Source organism: Rhinoderma darwinii, chromosome 12 (genome assembly GCF_050947455.1).
Source record: "Rhinoderma darwinii isolate aRhiDar2 chromosome 12, aRhiDar2.hap1, whole genome shotgun sequence".
NCBI lineage: Eukaryota > Metazoa > Chordata > Amphibia > Anura > Rhinodermatidae > Rhinoderma > Rhinoderma darwinii.
Window position 1 is genome coordinate 3,479,222 of NC_134698.1, and position 15,466 is coordinate 3,494,687.

At 40.1% G+C, this 15,466-nt stretch overlaps 2 protein-coding genes across 5 annotated transcripts in view; both read right to left on the bottom strand.

Moving 5' to 3' along the window:
* The window catches only part of DUSP23 (dual specificity phosphatase 23), a 395,843-nt gene that overhangs the window by 231,027 nt on the left and 149,350 nt on the right, over positions 1–15,466 (bottom strand). The gene's annotated exons all lie outside the window — the stretch shown is intronic.
* SEMA6C (semaphorin 6C) overlaps positions 1–15,466 on the bottom strand; it is a 167,231-nt gene that overhangs the window by 32,099 nt on the left and 119,666 nt on the right. For all 4 annotated transcript variants that reach the window (XM_075844749.1, XM_075844747.1, XM_075844748.1 and 1 more), the window contains exons 3-6: positions 11,681–11,869; positions 11,387–11,501; positions 3,063–3,120; positions 2,673–2,726 (exon numbers count right to left, since the gene is read on the bottom strand). In XM_075844749.1, coding sequence (XP_075700864.1) covers positions 2,673–2,726; positions 3,063–3,120; positions 11,387–11,501; positions 11,681–11,789 — 336 coding nt within the window. In that variant the 5' untranslated portion in view covers positions 11,790–11,869. The remainder of the gene's footprint in view (positions 1–2,672; positions 2,727–3,062; positions 3,121–11,386; positions 11,502–11,680; positions 11,870–15,466) is intronic.

A 15,466-nucleotide genomic window follows, 5' to 3' on the forward strand; every position in this document is an offset into this window, starting at 1 on the left:
AATGATATACGGTTCTGTGAAAAGTGCCGTCCTGCAGAGTTGTAAGGAATAATAAAGCTTTCTTGTTGTGAAAAAGCACCTGAAACGGGTCTGGCGTGTACCGCTCGCTGTTATGTACGTGCCATTATGTCTGCCGTCTGCCCAGTCCGCACAAACCTTTCATGTAGAACAAATAAAAAAAAAAAAACTAATGCCATTAATGTAGAAAAATGATTTCACACGGGCACTAAAGAAAAAAAAAAAGAAAAATATAGCTCATGGTTGTCACCCGGGTGGTAGTTCTCCGGACCCCGGCATGGTTAATTATAGAGGCTGCAAACAGCAAAAGATTTTTGGCCGTCCAGGAGGATGAAACATTTAGATAAGTTCTACAGATTGTGCTGTGAGAGAGGCAGAGGGAGCTGCTTCATTTAGTGTCTGGACACAGAGTAGTTCACTAGATTGCTGTAGGGAATACAAGGAGTTAAATACTGGTTTACAGGCATAACTTACATGCACATAATTATGCAGGGGGGCTTTTTTTAAAAAAAAATAAAAATTCCTTGGGGTCAATAACTATTCTACTGTATGATCGACGTGGCCCATATATAATGCAATAAGAAGGGAATAGAGTTATAACAGGGCTATATAGTGTGTAAAAATGTTTGGGTACTTCGCAAAATTTGATGGCGGGTTTCCTAATACTATTATAAAACCCAAGGGAATAAATAAAAAAGGGGGAGCGCCGTGGCAGAAATCGACTGGGTTCACGCTAGAGGGAAGTGGCTCCAGCCATCACATTTCCCCATAGCTTGTAGAAGAGAAAGGTGGCATCGCTCTTGGGCTAGTTCCCCCTCCGTTGTGTTCTGACATTGCATGGCATGTAGAGAGGGGGCGTACTATAGGTTCATTCAACCTAAGAGGGAGGTGGTGCCCACCTTTGCTATGCCCCCTCTACCAACAGGCCCCACCAAAACCTAGAGGTCTGACAAGGAGTTGAGGAAAAATGGTAGAAGACGAGGTTCGGTAGGAGGAGGTTTAGTGTACAATTAAGGTGAGGACCACGTAGAGGCAGTCTACTGTCCTTCTGCCCTAGTTCTTGGTCAATGTATATTGTAGGTGAACTTTTTGAAATATCTACTTCGATGTCACAGCAGAGGACAGCTGGGCACCTGGGGGGCAGCTATAATAGATGGGTTTACCCATTATAATTTGGGCCCCAAGTAGAGTAATATTTCGTAAGGCACTTGTTTGTCATGGTAGTGGATTGGGAAGGGCTTAAGCAAGGGCAGACTGGCATTGAACTTACTATTAAAAGAAATTCGATTGTGAGACCCGCTTGAGACAAGTTCTTCTCCAATGTTGCAGAACATGAAATGGATAATAAATGAATAAATTCCGAGGAGGGGTGGTTGTCCCAGATCTAGACATCTCCATCTTCTCCCCGAATCTATCTGGATGCTGTTGTAACCTCAGCAATTGATGTCCCGCCTTCTCATCGTCTTTCATGGACTTGTTTGGTAAAGCTCCTCCACCAGCTTCCCGGAGGGAGAACTTGCCGGTGAGCCATTTTGCTCGAGATCAAAAATGTAATCAAGGCTGCTGTCGAAGAGAGAGCATCGCGCCAGCGTGGAGAGCGCTGGAGTGTGAGACATTGACAAAGAGCGGAGCGCAGACGTTGGTGCTTAGCTCAGCACGAGAAAATCTTCCGCTGTGCAACATCACAGAGCCACCGAGTGCGAGGGGGAGCGGGGTCATCTGCTGCTCAGCCTCAGCCGCATGCTCTCCTTAATTAAAGGCGAATTCTAATTAGTGCCGGGGATAATTTTATTTTCCCTGGGCCAGCAGTCGGAACTATCTCATTTAGGAAATTTTCATTTAGCAAACAAGTAACAAAGGCCTTGAGCCGGTAGCGAGATTGGTGATTGTGTCTGGGAGGTCTCCGGCTCATTTTCGAAGCTTGTAAAAAAATAAATAAATTAATCGCAACCTATTGTGTTCAGTACATTCCTAATTTGCCCTTCTGTCGTCTGGAGATGGAAACGTTCCATGTTCATTAGTGGTGAGGATGAGGAATTAGATGCTGATACACCCCACCAGGCATGCTTATGTTGTGGCACACCCGCTCTACCCTTAGGCAGCCATTTTGTTAGGACATTTTATGTCCGTCTGTAATGTGGTTCATTGCGACCCTAATATCCCGGCCGTCGCGTTACGTCATTACCACGATGTGGCTAAACACCAAATCCACTAATATTATTGTAGTTGAGGCACTTTTTTATCGGGGTAGAGAATTAAGAAAGGCTTACGCAAGGGCAGACTGGCATTGACCTGACTATTAAAAGAGGTTAGATTGTGAGACAAATTCTTCTCCAATTTTTCAGAACATTAAATGGATAATAAATGAATAAATTCCGAGGACGGGTGGTTGTCCCAAACCTATTCTAGACTTCTCCATCTTCTCCCCCAATCTGTCGGGATGGTCTTCTAACCTCAGCCATTGCTGTCTCGTCTTCCTATGTCCATCTGTAATGCGGTTCATTGCGACCCTAATATCTCGGCCGGCGCATTACGTCATTACCACGATGTGTCCCGGCACTGGAGGCTAGTAATGGGCTATCACGAAATAATGGAGCTCTACGAAGGTCCTCGTATGACCCCTACACCGTAAGAGCCTAAACTATGTAACTTACCGGTTTTCCCCTCATAGCGCAGTTATCCATGTCCTTCGTCTTCCATGTTATATACTGAAATAAAAACAGCGGTATGAGAAATTTTTGAAGCTTCATAGAGACCTTTCAGGATATGGCACTGGTGGGGGTCCGTGAGTAGGGACTTTTAGAATGAAGGAGCCCTGAGAGATCTTCCAAGTGCCATATTTGGACCCCCAAGGATGCTATCTTCTGACATTGTTCGATAGATAAAAATGGGTCACTTACTTGGTTATTTATTAGGACGTTCTTCAGACCCCCCAAGTGAATAATGGTTTGGCCCAGTGTTTCTAATGTTTGGGCTGTTGCATGGCAACAGAGGGCATGGCCTGTGGTTGACACATATAGACCTCCATGCTACTATGATCTTACCTTGCCCGGTGTAATGGAGTCTTTGGCTTTCCGTAGATCTATCGCATACACGTGGTCTCTACAATAACAGTGAAGAGGGACACACATTAGTCCTACAGTAGACATCACCGGACTCCTCAAAACTAGGTCTACCTCCATGTTGTCCACAGCAACCAATCAGAGTCAAGATTTCATCTTCTAGGAAAATGAAACGTGGATTCTGATTGGTTGCTGTGGACAACAAGGCCACTCCTCGGGACAGTTTTAGTCCTTAGTACCAGTGATGGCAGCCATTTTGTACCGGGACCGGCCACCTCTAATCTTTCTTTCGCCGGATATTTCGATTCAGATGTTTTTCTATAAAATTAGCTATTTCTGGCCTGAGAATGACGGGTATCGTTTATTTCGAGCATTGTCATGGCATCCTAGTCATTATCCCCTCAGGCAGGAACAGGTAGGACCGCAGTCTGCACGGTAATTATACACATTTTCCTCGACTGCGACATTGATGAATCATCCAATTACGGAGATGAAGGAATTTTGTGTAAAAAATCCAGTTTAAATATTTTCACGTGACGACCGGACCGGTCACCTCCCCCGGTTACTCTCGGTAGTCACCCGTTTTATGATCACCTGACCCGGACTATCGTGAACATGGATTCCAGTAGACATCTGGGTAATTGTACGTGCGCCCCGTTAGATGTGACTACGACCTGGATATACGGGCGCGTGCTCAGACAAATTCCTTTAATCTGGAATCTTTCAAAACCAGAAGATTGACGAGAAAAAAAATATAAGATTCCTCTGATCTTAGGTGATCTTAGGTGATCGTACATTTAATCTGGGTTGTGATTCTGGAGGTTTTCTACCCACACGAGTACATTTTATGTGCTTTTCCATGACATTCCATAATCCAGAATGTCTGATAATCGGGAATCCATCAGATACCGGCCATTAAACTGAAGTATCATGATATATTTTTCTACAGCACATAGTAATGATATTTGGGCACTGTATGGTACTATTATTGTGGTTCTGTATAGCACTGTTATTTGGGCACTGTATGGTACTATTATTATGGTTCTGTATAGTAATGATATTTGGGCACTGTATGGTACTATTATTGTGGTTCTGTATAGTAATCATATTTGGGCACTGTATGGTACTATTATTGTGGTTCTGTATAGCACTGTTATTTGGGCACTGTATGGTACTATTATTGTGGTTCTGTATAGTAATGATATTTGGGCACTGTATGGTACTATTATTGTGGTTCTGTATAGTAATGATATTTGGGCACTGCATGGTACTATTATTGTGGTTCTGTATAGCACTGTTATTTGGGCACTGTATGGTACCATTATTGTGGTTCTGTATAGTAATGATATTTGGGCACTGTATGGTACTATTATTGTGGTTCTGTATAGTAATCATATTTGGGCACTGTATGGTACTATTATTGTGGTTCTGTATAGCACTGTTATTTGGGCACTGTATGGTACTATTATTGTGGTTCTGTATAGTAATGATATTTGGGCACTGTATGGTACTATTATTGTGGTTCTGTATAGTAATGATATTTGGGCACTGTATGGTACTATTATTGTGGTTCTGTATAGTAATGATATTTGGGCACTGTATGGTACTATTATTGTGGTTCTGTATAGTAATGATATTTGGGCACTGTATGGTACTATTATTATGGTTCTGTATAGTAATGATATTTGGGCACTGTATGGTAGTATTATTATGGTTCTGTATAGTACTGTTATTTGGGCACTGTATGGTACTATTATTGTGGTTCTGTATAGCACTGATATTTGGGCACTGTATGGTACTATTATTGTGGTTCTGTATAGCACTGATATTTGGGCACTGTATGGTACTATTATTATGGTTCTGTATAGCACTGTTATTTGGGCACTGTATGGTACTATTATTGTGGTTCTGTATAGTAATGATATTTGGGCACTGTATGGTACTATTATTGTGGTTCTGTATAGCACTGTTATTTGGGCACTGTATGGTACTATTATTGTGGTTCTGTATAGTAATGATATTTGGGCACTGTATGGTACTATTATTGTGGTTCTGTATAGTACTGATATTTGGGCACTGTATGGTACTATTATTGTGGTTCTGTATAGCACTGTTATTTGGGCACTGTATGGTACTATTATTGTGGTTCTGTATAGCACTGATATTTGGGCACTGTATGGTACTATTATTGTGGTTCTGTATAGTAATCATATTTGGGCACTGTATGGTACTATTATTGTGGTTCTGTACAGCACTGTTATTTGGGCACTGTATGGTACTATTATTGTGGTTCTGTATAGTAATGATATTTGGGCACTGTATGGTACTATTATTGTGGTTCTGTATAGTAATGATATTTGGGCACTGCATGGTACTATTATTGTGGTTCTGTATAGTAATGATATTTGGGCACTGTATGGTACTATTATTATGGTTCTGTATAGTACTGTTATTTGGGCACTGTATGGTACCATTATTGTGGTTCTGTATAGTAATGATATTTGGGCACTGTATGGTACTATTATTGTGGTTCTGTATAGTAATCATATTTGGGCACTGTATGGTACTATTATTGTGGTTCTGTATAGTAATGATATTTGGGCACTGTATGGTACTATTATTGTGGTTCTGTATAGCACTGTTATTTGGGCACTGTATGGTACTATTATTGTGGTTCTGTATAGTAATGATATTTGGGCACTGTATGGTACTATTATTGTGGTTCTGTATAGTAATGATATTTGGGCACTGTATGGTACTATTATTGTGGTTCTGTATAGTAATGATATTTGGGGACTGTATGGTACTATTATTATGGTTCTGTATAGTAATGATATTTGGGCACTGTATGGTACTATTATTGTGGTTCTGTATAGTAATGATATTTGGGCACTGTATGGTACTATTATTGTGGTTCTGTATAGCACTGTTATTTGGGCACTGTATGGTACTATTATTGTGGTTCTGTATAGTAATGATATTTGGGCACTGTATGGTACTATTATTGTGGTTCTGTATAGTACTGATATTTGGGCACTGTATGGTACTATTATTGTGGTTCTGTATAGCACTGTTATTTGGGCACTGTATGGTACTATTATTGTGGTTCTGTATAGCACTGTTATTTGGGCACTGTATGGTACTATTATTGTGGTTCTGTATAGCACTGTTATTTGGGCACTGTATGGTACTATTATTATGGTTCTGTATAGTAATGATATTTGGGCACTGTATGGTACTATTATTGTGGTTCTGTATAGTACTGATATTTGGGCACTGTATGGTACTATTATTGTGGTTCTGTATAGTAATGATATTTGGGCACAGTATGGTACTATTATTGTGGTTCTGTATAGTAATGATATTTGGGCACTGTATGGTACTATTATTGTGGTTCTGTATAGTAATGATATTTGGGCACTGTATGGTACTATTATTGTGGTTCTGTATAGTAATGATATTTGGGCACTAAATGGTACTATTATTGTGGTTCTGTATAGCACTGATATTTGGGCACTGTATGGTACTATTATTGTGGTTCTGTATGGCACTGATATTTGGGCACTGGATGGTACTATTATTGTGGTTTTGTATGGCACTGATATTTGGGCACTGTATGGTACTATTATTGTGGTTCTGTATAGCACTGTTATTTGGGCACTGTATGGTACTATTATTGTGGTTCTGTATAGTAATGATATTTGGGCACTGTATGGTACTATTATTGTGGTTCTGTATGGCACTGATATTTGGGCACTGTATGGTACTATTATTGTGGTTCTGTATAGTAATGATATTTGGGCACTGTATGGTACTATTATTATGGTTCTGTATAGCACTGATATTTGGGCACTGTATGGTACTATTATTATGGTTCTGTATAGCACTGTTATTTGGGCACTGTATGGTACTATTATTGTGGTTCTGTATAGTAATGATATTTGGGCACTGTATGGTACTATTATTGTGGTTCTGTATAGTAATGATATTTGGGCACTGTATGGTACTATTATTGTGGTTCTGTATAGTAATGATATTTGGGCACTGTATGGTACTATTATTGTAGTTCTGTATAGTAATGATATTTGGGCACTGTATGGTACTATTATTGTGGTTCTGTATAGTAATGATATTTGGGCACTGTATGGTACTATTATTGTGGTTCTGTATAGTAATGATATTTGGGCACTGTATGGTACTATTATTGTAGTTCTGTATAGTAATGATATTTGGGCACTGTATGGTACTATTATTGTGGTTCTGTATAGTAATGATATTTGGGCACTGTATGGTACTATTATTGTGGTTCTGTATAGTAATGATATTTGGGCACTGTATGGTACTATTATTGTGGTTCTGTATAGTAATGATATTTGGGCACTGTATGGTACTATTATTGTGGTTCTGTATAGTAATGATATTTGGGCACTGTATGGTACTATTATTGTGGTTCTGTATAGCACTGTTATTTGGGCACTGTATGGTACTATTATTATGGTTCTGTATAGTAATGATATTTGGGCACTGTATGGTACTATTATTATGGTTCTGTATAGTAATGATATTTGGGCACTGTATGGTACTATTATTGTGGTTCTGTATAGTAATGATATTTGGGCACTGTATGGTAGTATTATTATGGTTCTGTATAGTACTGTTATTTGGGCACTGTATGGTACTATTATTGTGGTTCTGTATAGCACTGTTATTTGGGCACTGTATGGTACTATTATTGTAGTTCTGTATAGTAATGATATTTTGGCACTGTATGGTACTATTAGTGTGGTTCTGTATAGTAATGATATTTGGGCACTGCATGGTACTATTATTGTGGTTCTGTATAGTAATGATATTTGGGCACTGTATGGTACTATTATTGTGGTTCTGTATAGTAATGATATTTGGGCACTGTATGGTACTATTATTGTGGTTCTGTATAGTAATGATATTTGGGCACTGTATGGTACTATTATTGTGGTTCTGTATAGCACTGATATTTGGGCACTGTATGGTACTATTATTGTGGTTCTGTATAGCACTGATATTTGGGCACTGTATGGTACTATTATTGTGGTTCTGTATAGCACTGATATTTGGGCACTGTATGGTACTATTATTATGGTTCTGTATAGTAATGATATTTGGGCACTGTATGGTACTATTATTATGGTTCTGTATAGCACTGTTATTGTGGTTTTTTATGGCACTGATATTTGGGCACTGTATGGTACTATTATTGTGGTTCTGTATAGTAATGATATTTGGGCACTGTATGGTACTATTATTATGGTTCTGTATTGTAATGATATTTGGGCACTGTATGGTACTATTATTGTGGTTCTGTATAGTACTGATATTTGGGCACTGTATGGTACTATTATTATGGTTCTGTATAGTAATGATATTTGGGCACTGTATGGTACTATTATTGTGGTTCTGTATAGCACTGTTATTTGGGCACTGTATGGTACTATTATTGTGGTTCTGTATAGCACTGTTATTTGGGCACTGTATGGTACTATTATTATGGTTCTGTATAGCACTGTTATTTGGGCACTGTATGGTACTATTATTGTGGTTCTGTATAGCACTGTTATTTGGGCACTGTATGGTACTATTATTGTGGTTCTGTATAGTAATGATATTTGGGCACTGTATGGTACTATTATTATGGTTCTTTATAGTAATGATATTTGGGCACTGTATGGTACTATTATTATGGTTCTGTATAGTAATGATATTTGGGCACTGTATGGTACTATTATTGTGGTTCTGTATAGTAATGATATTTGGGCACTGTATGGTACTATTATTGTGGTTCTGTATAGTAATGATATTTGGGCACTGTATGGTACTATTATTGTGGTTCTGTATAGTAATGATATTTAGCCACTGTATGGTACTATTATTGTGGTTCTGTATAGCACTGTTATTTGGGCACTGTATGGTACTATTATTGTGGTTCTGTATAGCACTGTTATTTGGGCACTGTATGGTACTATTATTATGGTTCTGTATAGTAATGATATTTGGGCACTGTATGGTACTATTATTGTGGTTCTGTATAGCACTGTTATTTGGGCACTGTATGGTACTATTATTGTGGTTCTGTATAGTAATGATATTTGGGCACTGTATGGTACTATTATTGTAGTTCTGTATAGTAATGATATTTGGGCACTGTATGGTACTATTATTGTGGTTCTGTATAGTAATGATATTTGGGCACTGTATGGTACTATTATTGTGGTTCTGTATAGTAATGATATTTGGGCACTGTATGGTACTATTATTGTGGTTCTGTATAGTAATGATATTTGGGCACTGTATGGTACTATTATTGTGGTTCTGTATAGCACTGATATTTGGGCACTGTATGGTACTATTATTGTGGTTCTGTATAGCACTGATATTTGGGCACTGTATGGTACTATTATTGTGGTTCTGTATAGCACTGATATTTGGGCACTGTATGGTACTATTATTATGGTTCTGTATAGTAATGATATTTGGGCACTGTATGGTACTATTATTATGGTTCTGTATAGCACTGTTATTGTGGTTTTTTATGGCACTGATATTTGGGCACTGTATGGTACTATTATTGTGGTTCTGTATAGTAATGATATTTGGGCACTGTATGGTACTATTATTATGGTTCTGTATTGTAATGATATTTGGGCACTGTATGGTACTATTATTGTGGTTCTGTATAGTACTGATATTTGGGCACTGTATGGTACTATTATTATGGTTCTGTATAGTAATGATATTTGGGCACTGTATGGTACTATTATTGTGGTTCTGTATAGCACTGTTATTTGGGCACTGTATGGTACTATTATTGTGGTTCTGTATAGCACTGTTATTTGGGCACTGTATGGTACTATTATTATGGTTCTGTATAGCACTGTTATTTGGGCACTGTATGGTACTATTATTGTGGTTCTGTATAGCACTGTTATTTGGGCACTGTATGGTACTATTATTGTGGTTCTGTATAGTAATGATATTTGGGCACTGTATGGTACTATTATTATGGTTCTTTATAGTAATGATATTTGGGCACTGTATGGTACTATTATTATGGTTCTGTATAGTAATGATATTTGGGCACTGTATGGTACTATTATTGTGGTTCTGTATAGTAATGATATTTGGGCACTGTATGGTACTATTATTGTGGTTCTGTATAGTAATGATATTTGGGCACTGTATGGTACTATTATTGTGGTTCTGTATAGTAATGATATTTGGGCACTGTATGGTACTATTATTGTGGTTCTGTATAGCACTGTTATTTGGGCACTGTATGGTACTATTATTGTGGTTCTGTATAGCACTGTTATTTGGGCACTGTATGGTACTATTATTATGGTTCTGTATAGTAATGATATTTGGGCACTGTATGGTACTATTATTGTGGTTCTGTATAGCACTGTTATTTGGGCACTGTATGGTACTATTATTGTGGTTCTGTATAGTAATGATATTTGGGCACTGTATGGTACTATTATTGTAGTTCTGTATAGTAATGATATTTGGGCACTGTATGGTACTATTATTGTGGTTCTGTATAGTAATGATATTTGGGCACTGTATGGTACTATTATTGTGGTTCTGTATAGTAATGATATTTGGGCACTGTTTGGTACTGTTATTGTGGTTCTGTATAGTAATTATATTTGGGCACTGTTTGGTACTGTTATTGTGGTTCTGTATAGTAATGATATTTGGGCACTGTATGGTACTGTTATTGTGGTTCTGTATAGTAATGATATTTGGGCACTGTATGGTACTATTATTGTGGTTCTGTATAGCATGGTTATTTGGGCACTGTATGGTACTATTTTTGTGGTTTTGTATGGCACTGTTATTTGGGCACTGCATGGTACTATTATTGTGGTTCTCTATAGGACTGTTATTTGGGCACTGTATGGTACTATTATTCTGGAGCTATATGGTGCTGTTATTTGTGATCTATAATTTTGGTATTGTATAACCCTTTTTGTTTTGGGGCATTGTACAGTGGTATTATTGACCTTTTGTATGGAGCTATGATTTCAGTTTGGTGTGGCACTGTCATCTAGCCATTGCATGGCTCCATTATTTAGGCAGTGTATCAGTTCTGTACAATGCTATTTGGGCAAAGCCATGCCCGTTTCAATTAAGCCACACCTACTTTTTGGTTTTGCGTCTCCAAGGTGGATGTCTCTGGACTTTGTCTTACAAGATGTAGGGGGACTACTAAAACGGGTTGTACGCCAAACCTGTCCAGTTATGCAACATGGTAGGTCAACACTCACCTTGCCGCAACAAACAACGTCTGGTTGAGCTTCAGCATCTTCTGGAAGTCCAGGCCAAGATGAGCATAGTCATGATCGGTGGTCAACCCCCGAAACCATGGATAGGCCTTTGTACCTTCAGGATAGAGAAACAATCATTAAATGTAAGGTTCCTTCTGGACGTTGCAGCCACAGAACTAGTAGATCCCCTCCGAGAACCTAGAGAACTTGACCAATCTAAGGACTTCCAGAGTCATCAGAACATGGCCAGTGTCCTACATGAACTGTAGACTCTTCCAAGAATATGGGACTTACTTCCACTGTCGATGGTTTTAAGAGGACTCAGATCTTTTGGGAATACGAGTGAAGAGGATGGTAGACATCTGACAAGGAGAAGAACCAAAGCAAGGATCAGGTGGGACATTCTCGTCCTCTTCCGAAAGTAGCAGAACGGTGAGGGTGATGTCCAGATATTAGGGGATATTCATCATGATCCAAGAGGCTCTGCAATCCGAACACAACACGACCACCGATTAGAGAAGTGAAGACAATGACATATTGATTTATTACACCAACACCTCTGCCATACCACGCACCACCACCAGGCGGAGATATAGAGATTTTATACAATTGTAGGGTATTTATGGAACCTGCTGTAAAGGAAACATGAGGTAGAGGAGAAATGTTCTGCAGATCTGTAGAGTGGTCAGTGGTGTAATAATCTGCAGGATATATCACTATGTATCTGTCAGGAGGTGGAGGAGCGATGTTATGCAGATCTGTAGAGAGGTCAGTGGTGTAATAATCTGCAGGATATATCACTATGTATCTGTCAGGAGGTGGAGGAGCGATGTTCTGCAGATCTGTAGAGTGGTCAGTGGTGTAATAATCTGCAGGATATATCACTATGTATCTGTCAGGAGGTGGAGGAGCGATGTTCTGCAGATCTGTAGAGAGGTCAGTGGTGTAATAATCTGCAGGATATATCACTATGTATCTGTCAGGAGGTGGAGGAGCGATGTTCTGCAGATCTGTAGAGAGGTCAGTGGTGCAATAATCTGCAGGATATATCACTATGTACCTGTCAGGAGTTAGAGGAGCAATGTTCTGCAGATCTGTAGAGAGGTCAGTGGTGTAATAATCTGCAGGATATATCACTATGTATCTGTCAGGAGGTAGAGGTGCAATGTTCTGCAGATCTGTAGAGAGGTCAGTGGTGTAATAATCTGCAGGATATATCACTATGTATCAGGAGGTAGAGGAGCGATGTTCTGCAGATCTGTAGAGAGGACAGTGGTGTAATAATCTGCAGGATATATCACTATGTATCTGTCAGGAGGTGGAGGAGCGATGTTCTGCAGATCTGTAGAGAGGTCAGTGGTGTAATAATCTGCAGGATATATCACTATGTATCTGTCAGGAGGTGGAGGAGCGATGTTATGCAGATCTGTAGAGAGGTCAGTGGTGTAATAATCTGCAGGATATTTCATTATGGAGAGCGATGCTCTGCAGCTGTGCATTTATTTGCAGACACCGGTTCCGTATAATAAATGACAGCTCCGCAGCACATCGCACCGCATTATATAACGCACACTCCTTTCTCTCGGGAGATGATAACGCCGCGAGGACATCTGCAAATCTTACAGGTTTTAATATGAAGTGTAATTTGCTGCGACGTCCGACCGAGTCCAAACCAGCGGCCATTGAACGCGTTCTCACGGGGACGTCGCGGGGAGTGCGGCTGAGGTTCCCTGATTGTGACATCCTCCCGATGCGATGAGCGCAGCACGTGGAGCCGGCGAGGAGAAGAGAAGAAAATAACTCCCAATTATTACCCAGCAGATGGGAAGAAATGGAGGGGAAATTAACCCTAAAAGCCCGCCGCCCCTCCCCCGACACCACTTACAGAAACTAATTTCAAGCCATTTCCAAGGCCCAAATTGAAGCAAAATTGTCCTCCCCAATTCGCGGGAGATGGCGGAGCGGCGTCTCGTGGTTTGGGAGAGATGCGCATAACTAATTGGATATTGTCTGCGGGTGGTGTGGGCCGCGGAAAGCAGCTGTGGCATATATGTGGGCGCAGAGGAACGCAGCAGCCTGTTGACACACATAAGTGTTACGATGTAGCAGAGCTGAGTTTCTAATATCATCTACAGATGCAGCAGAGCTGAGTCGGTCATTCAACTAGTTCTTTTGTGCATCGGGGCAATGGTCGTGGATATCGGAGGACTCCATCAGATCTCCGGACTCTTGTGGACATCCAGTGTGGAGTAGACGGGCCGGTTTCACACATTCATACTCTCCTATCTACCAGGCCTAGAAAGATGGCGCCCGAGACCCAGACTGAGACCTGTATATCCGTATCAATAGGGAAGACCCCCGGTAAATCAGCGCATAATAAGTTGTCCTAATAGGGGCAGTTGGTGGGTGGAAGGCGTGGAAGGGGCGAGAGCCTTGAGGGTAAGGGCTCTTGAACACGACCGTGTGTGCCGGCCAAGTCCCGTCGGTGGTCCCTGAAAAGAGACCACATGTTCTATCCTTCCAAGGATCGGAGAGTCGGGTCCGTAAAAACCATCGGGTGCCACTCGAATGTCGTGAAAAACGACCCGAGTGGCAATCGGTTGTGTGCCAGAGCCTTAAGGGGCCGAACTACCCCTTCATATTTCCCATTGGTGAACCCAACTTAATGACGCAAAGCATATAACCCCGCCTTTCCTGCCAGGGCCAATCACAAGAATGGAGAGGCCGTCAAGTGACAGCTGCTCTGTTTTCACCTCCTTGCACTCACAGACATAATGTTGAAGGACAATTCAGAGAAGTTGGTTCTTCTGAAGAACCTCTAGAACAAGTTCCTCCAACATGATCCTGCAGAGGAAGGGTCCCACGTAATATTCCCTCACTAGTGCCCCCTACTGTTTTGGGGATCATTTTTGACATTGTTACGGTAGTTCTTGGGTGATATATCGTGGATTTTGGCGGTGAAGGAATCCGTTTCCGTCAGTGTCATCAGACACCTGCTGTATAGATCTGACCTTCTACATGGACAGCTGCGGTGAGGGGTCCAGTTACATCATCGAGGGCACATTAAAGGGACTGGGGGCCACTGCAGCTGTCTAGGGTTTCATGGAAGGTCTCGTTGGTCTTGGTGAGTCTTCCCTACACCTATTAGTGAATAAGTCAAACAGACTCCATGACTAGTCCATATTCTAGGTCCCAATACCTTCCCCTGAAGGTGAAGAGTCCGTTTCGAGTCAGCTATCTTGTCGGCTCCTCCATATATTGGTTTGGAAGTGACATTGACCGTCTCCTGGTCCTGAAGCTCGAGAGATATTCCTGAGGTCGTCCTTCCTCTTTCTGAACTGGAAGCTAATAAATATATTCTAATCAACCGAGAAATTACTCCGTCCACTTCTAATTAATTAATGAAATTACCAGATGATACATTCATCTCCTCCTAAATAAGCTGAGAAATTGATTCCATATCCCACAATTAATAGATGAAGAGATTCGTTCTGCTGGGAAAATTCTGAGCGTTAAGAGATTTTTTTCTTTTTAGGTAAGAATTAGTCCAATACTACAGTGATAAAGTATCTTAGTTATACCAAAGGACTTGTCCACGGAAACCTATAACTGTTGTATATACACACTATATATACTATAATACTGCCCCCTATATACAAGAATATACCTACTATAATACTGCCTCCTATATACAAGAATGTAACTACTATAATACTGCCCATATATACAAGAATATAACTACTATAATACTGCCCCCTATATACAAGAATATAACTACTATAATACTGCCCCCTATATACAAGAATATAACTACTATAATACTGCCGCTATATACAAGAATATAACTACGATAATACTGCCCCCTATATACAAGAATATAACTACTATAATACTGCCTCCTATATACAAGAATATAACTACTATAATACTGCCCCCTATATACAAGAATATAACTACTATAATACTGCTCCCTATATACAAGAATATACCTACTATAATACTGCCGCTATATACAAGAATATAACTACGATAATACTGCCCCCTATATACAAGAATATAACTACTATAATACTGTCCCTA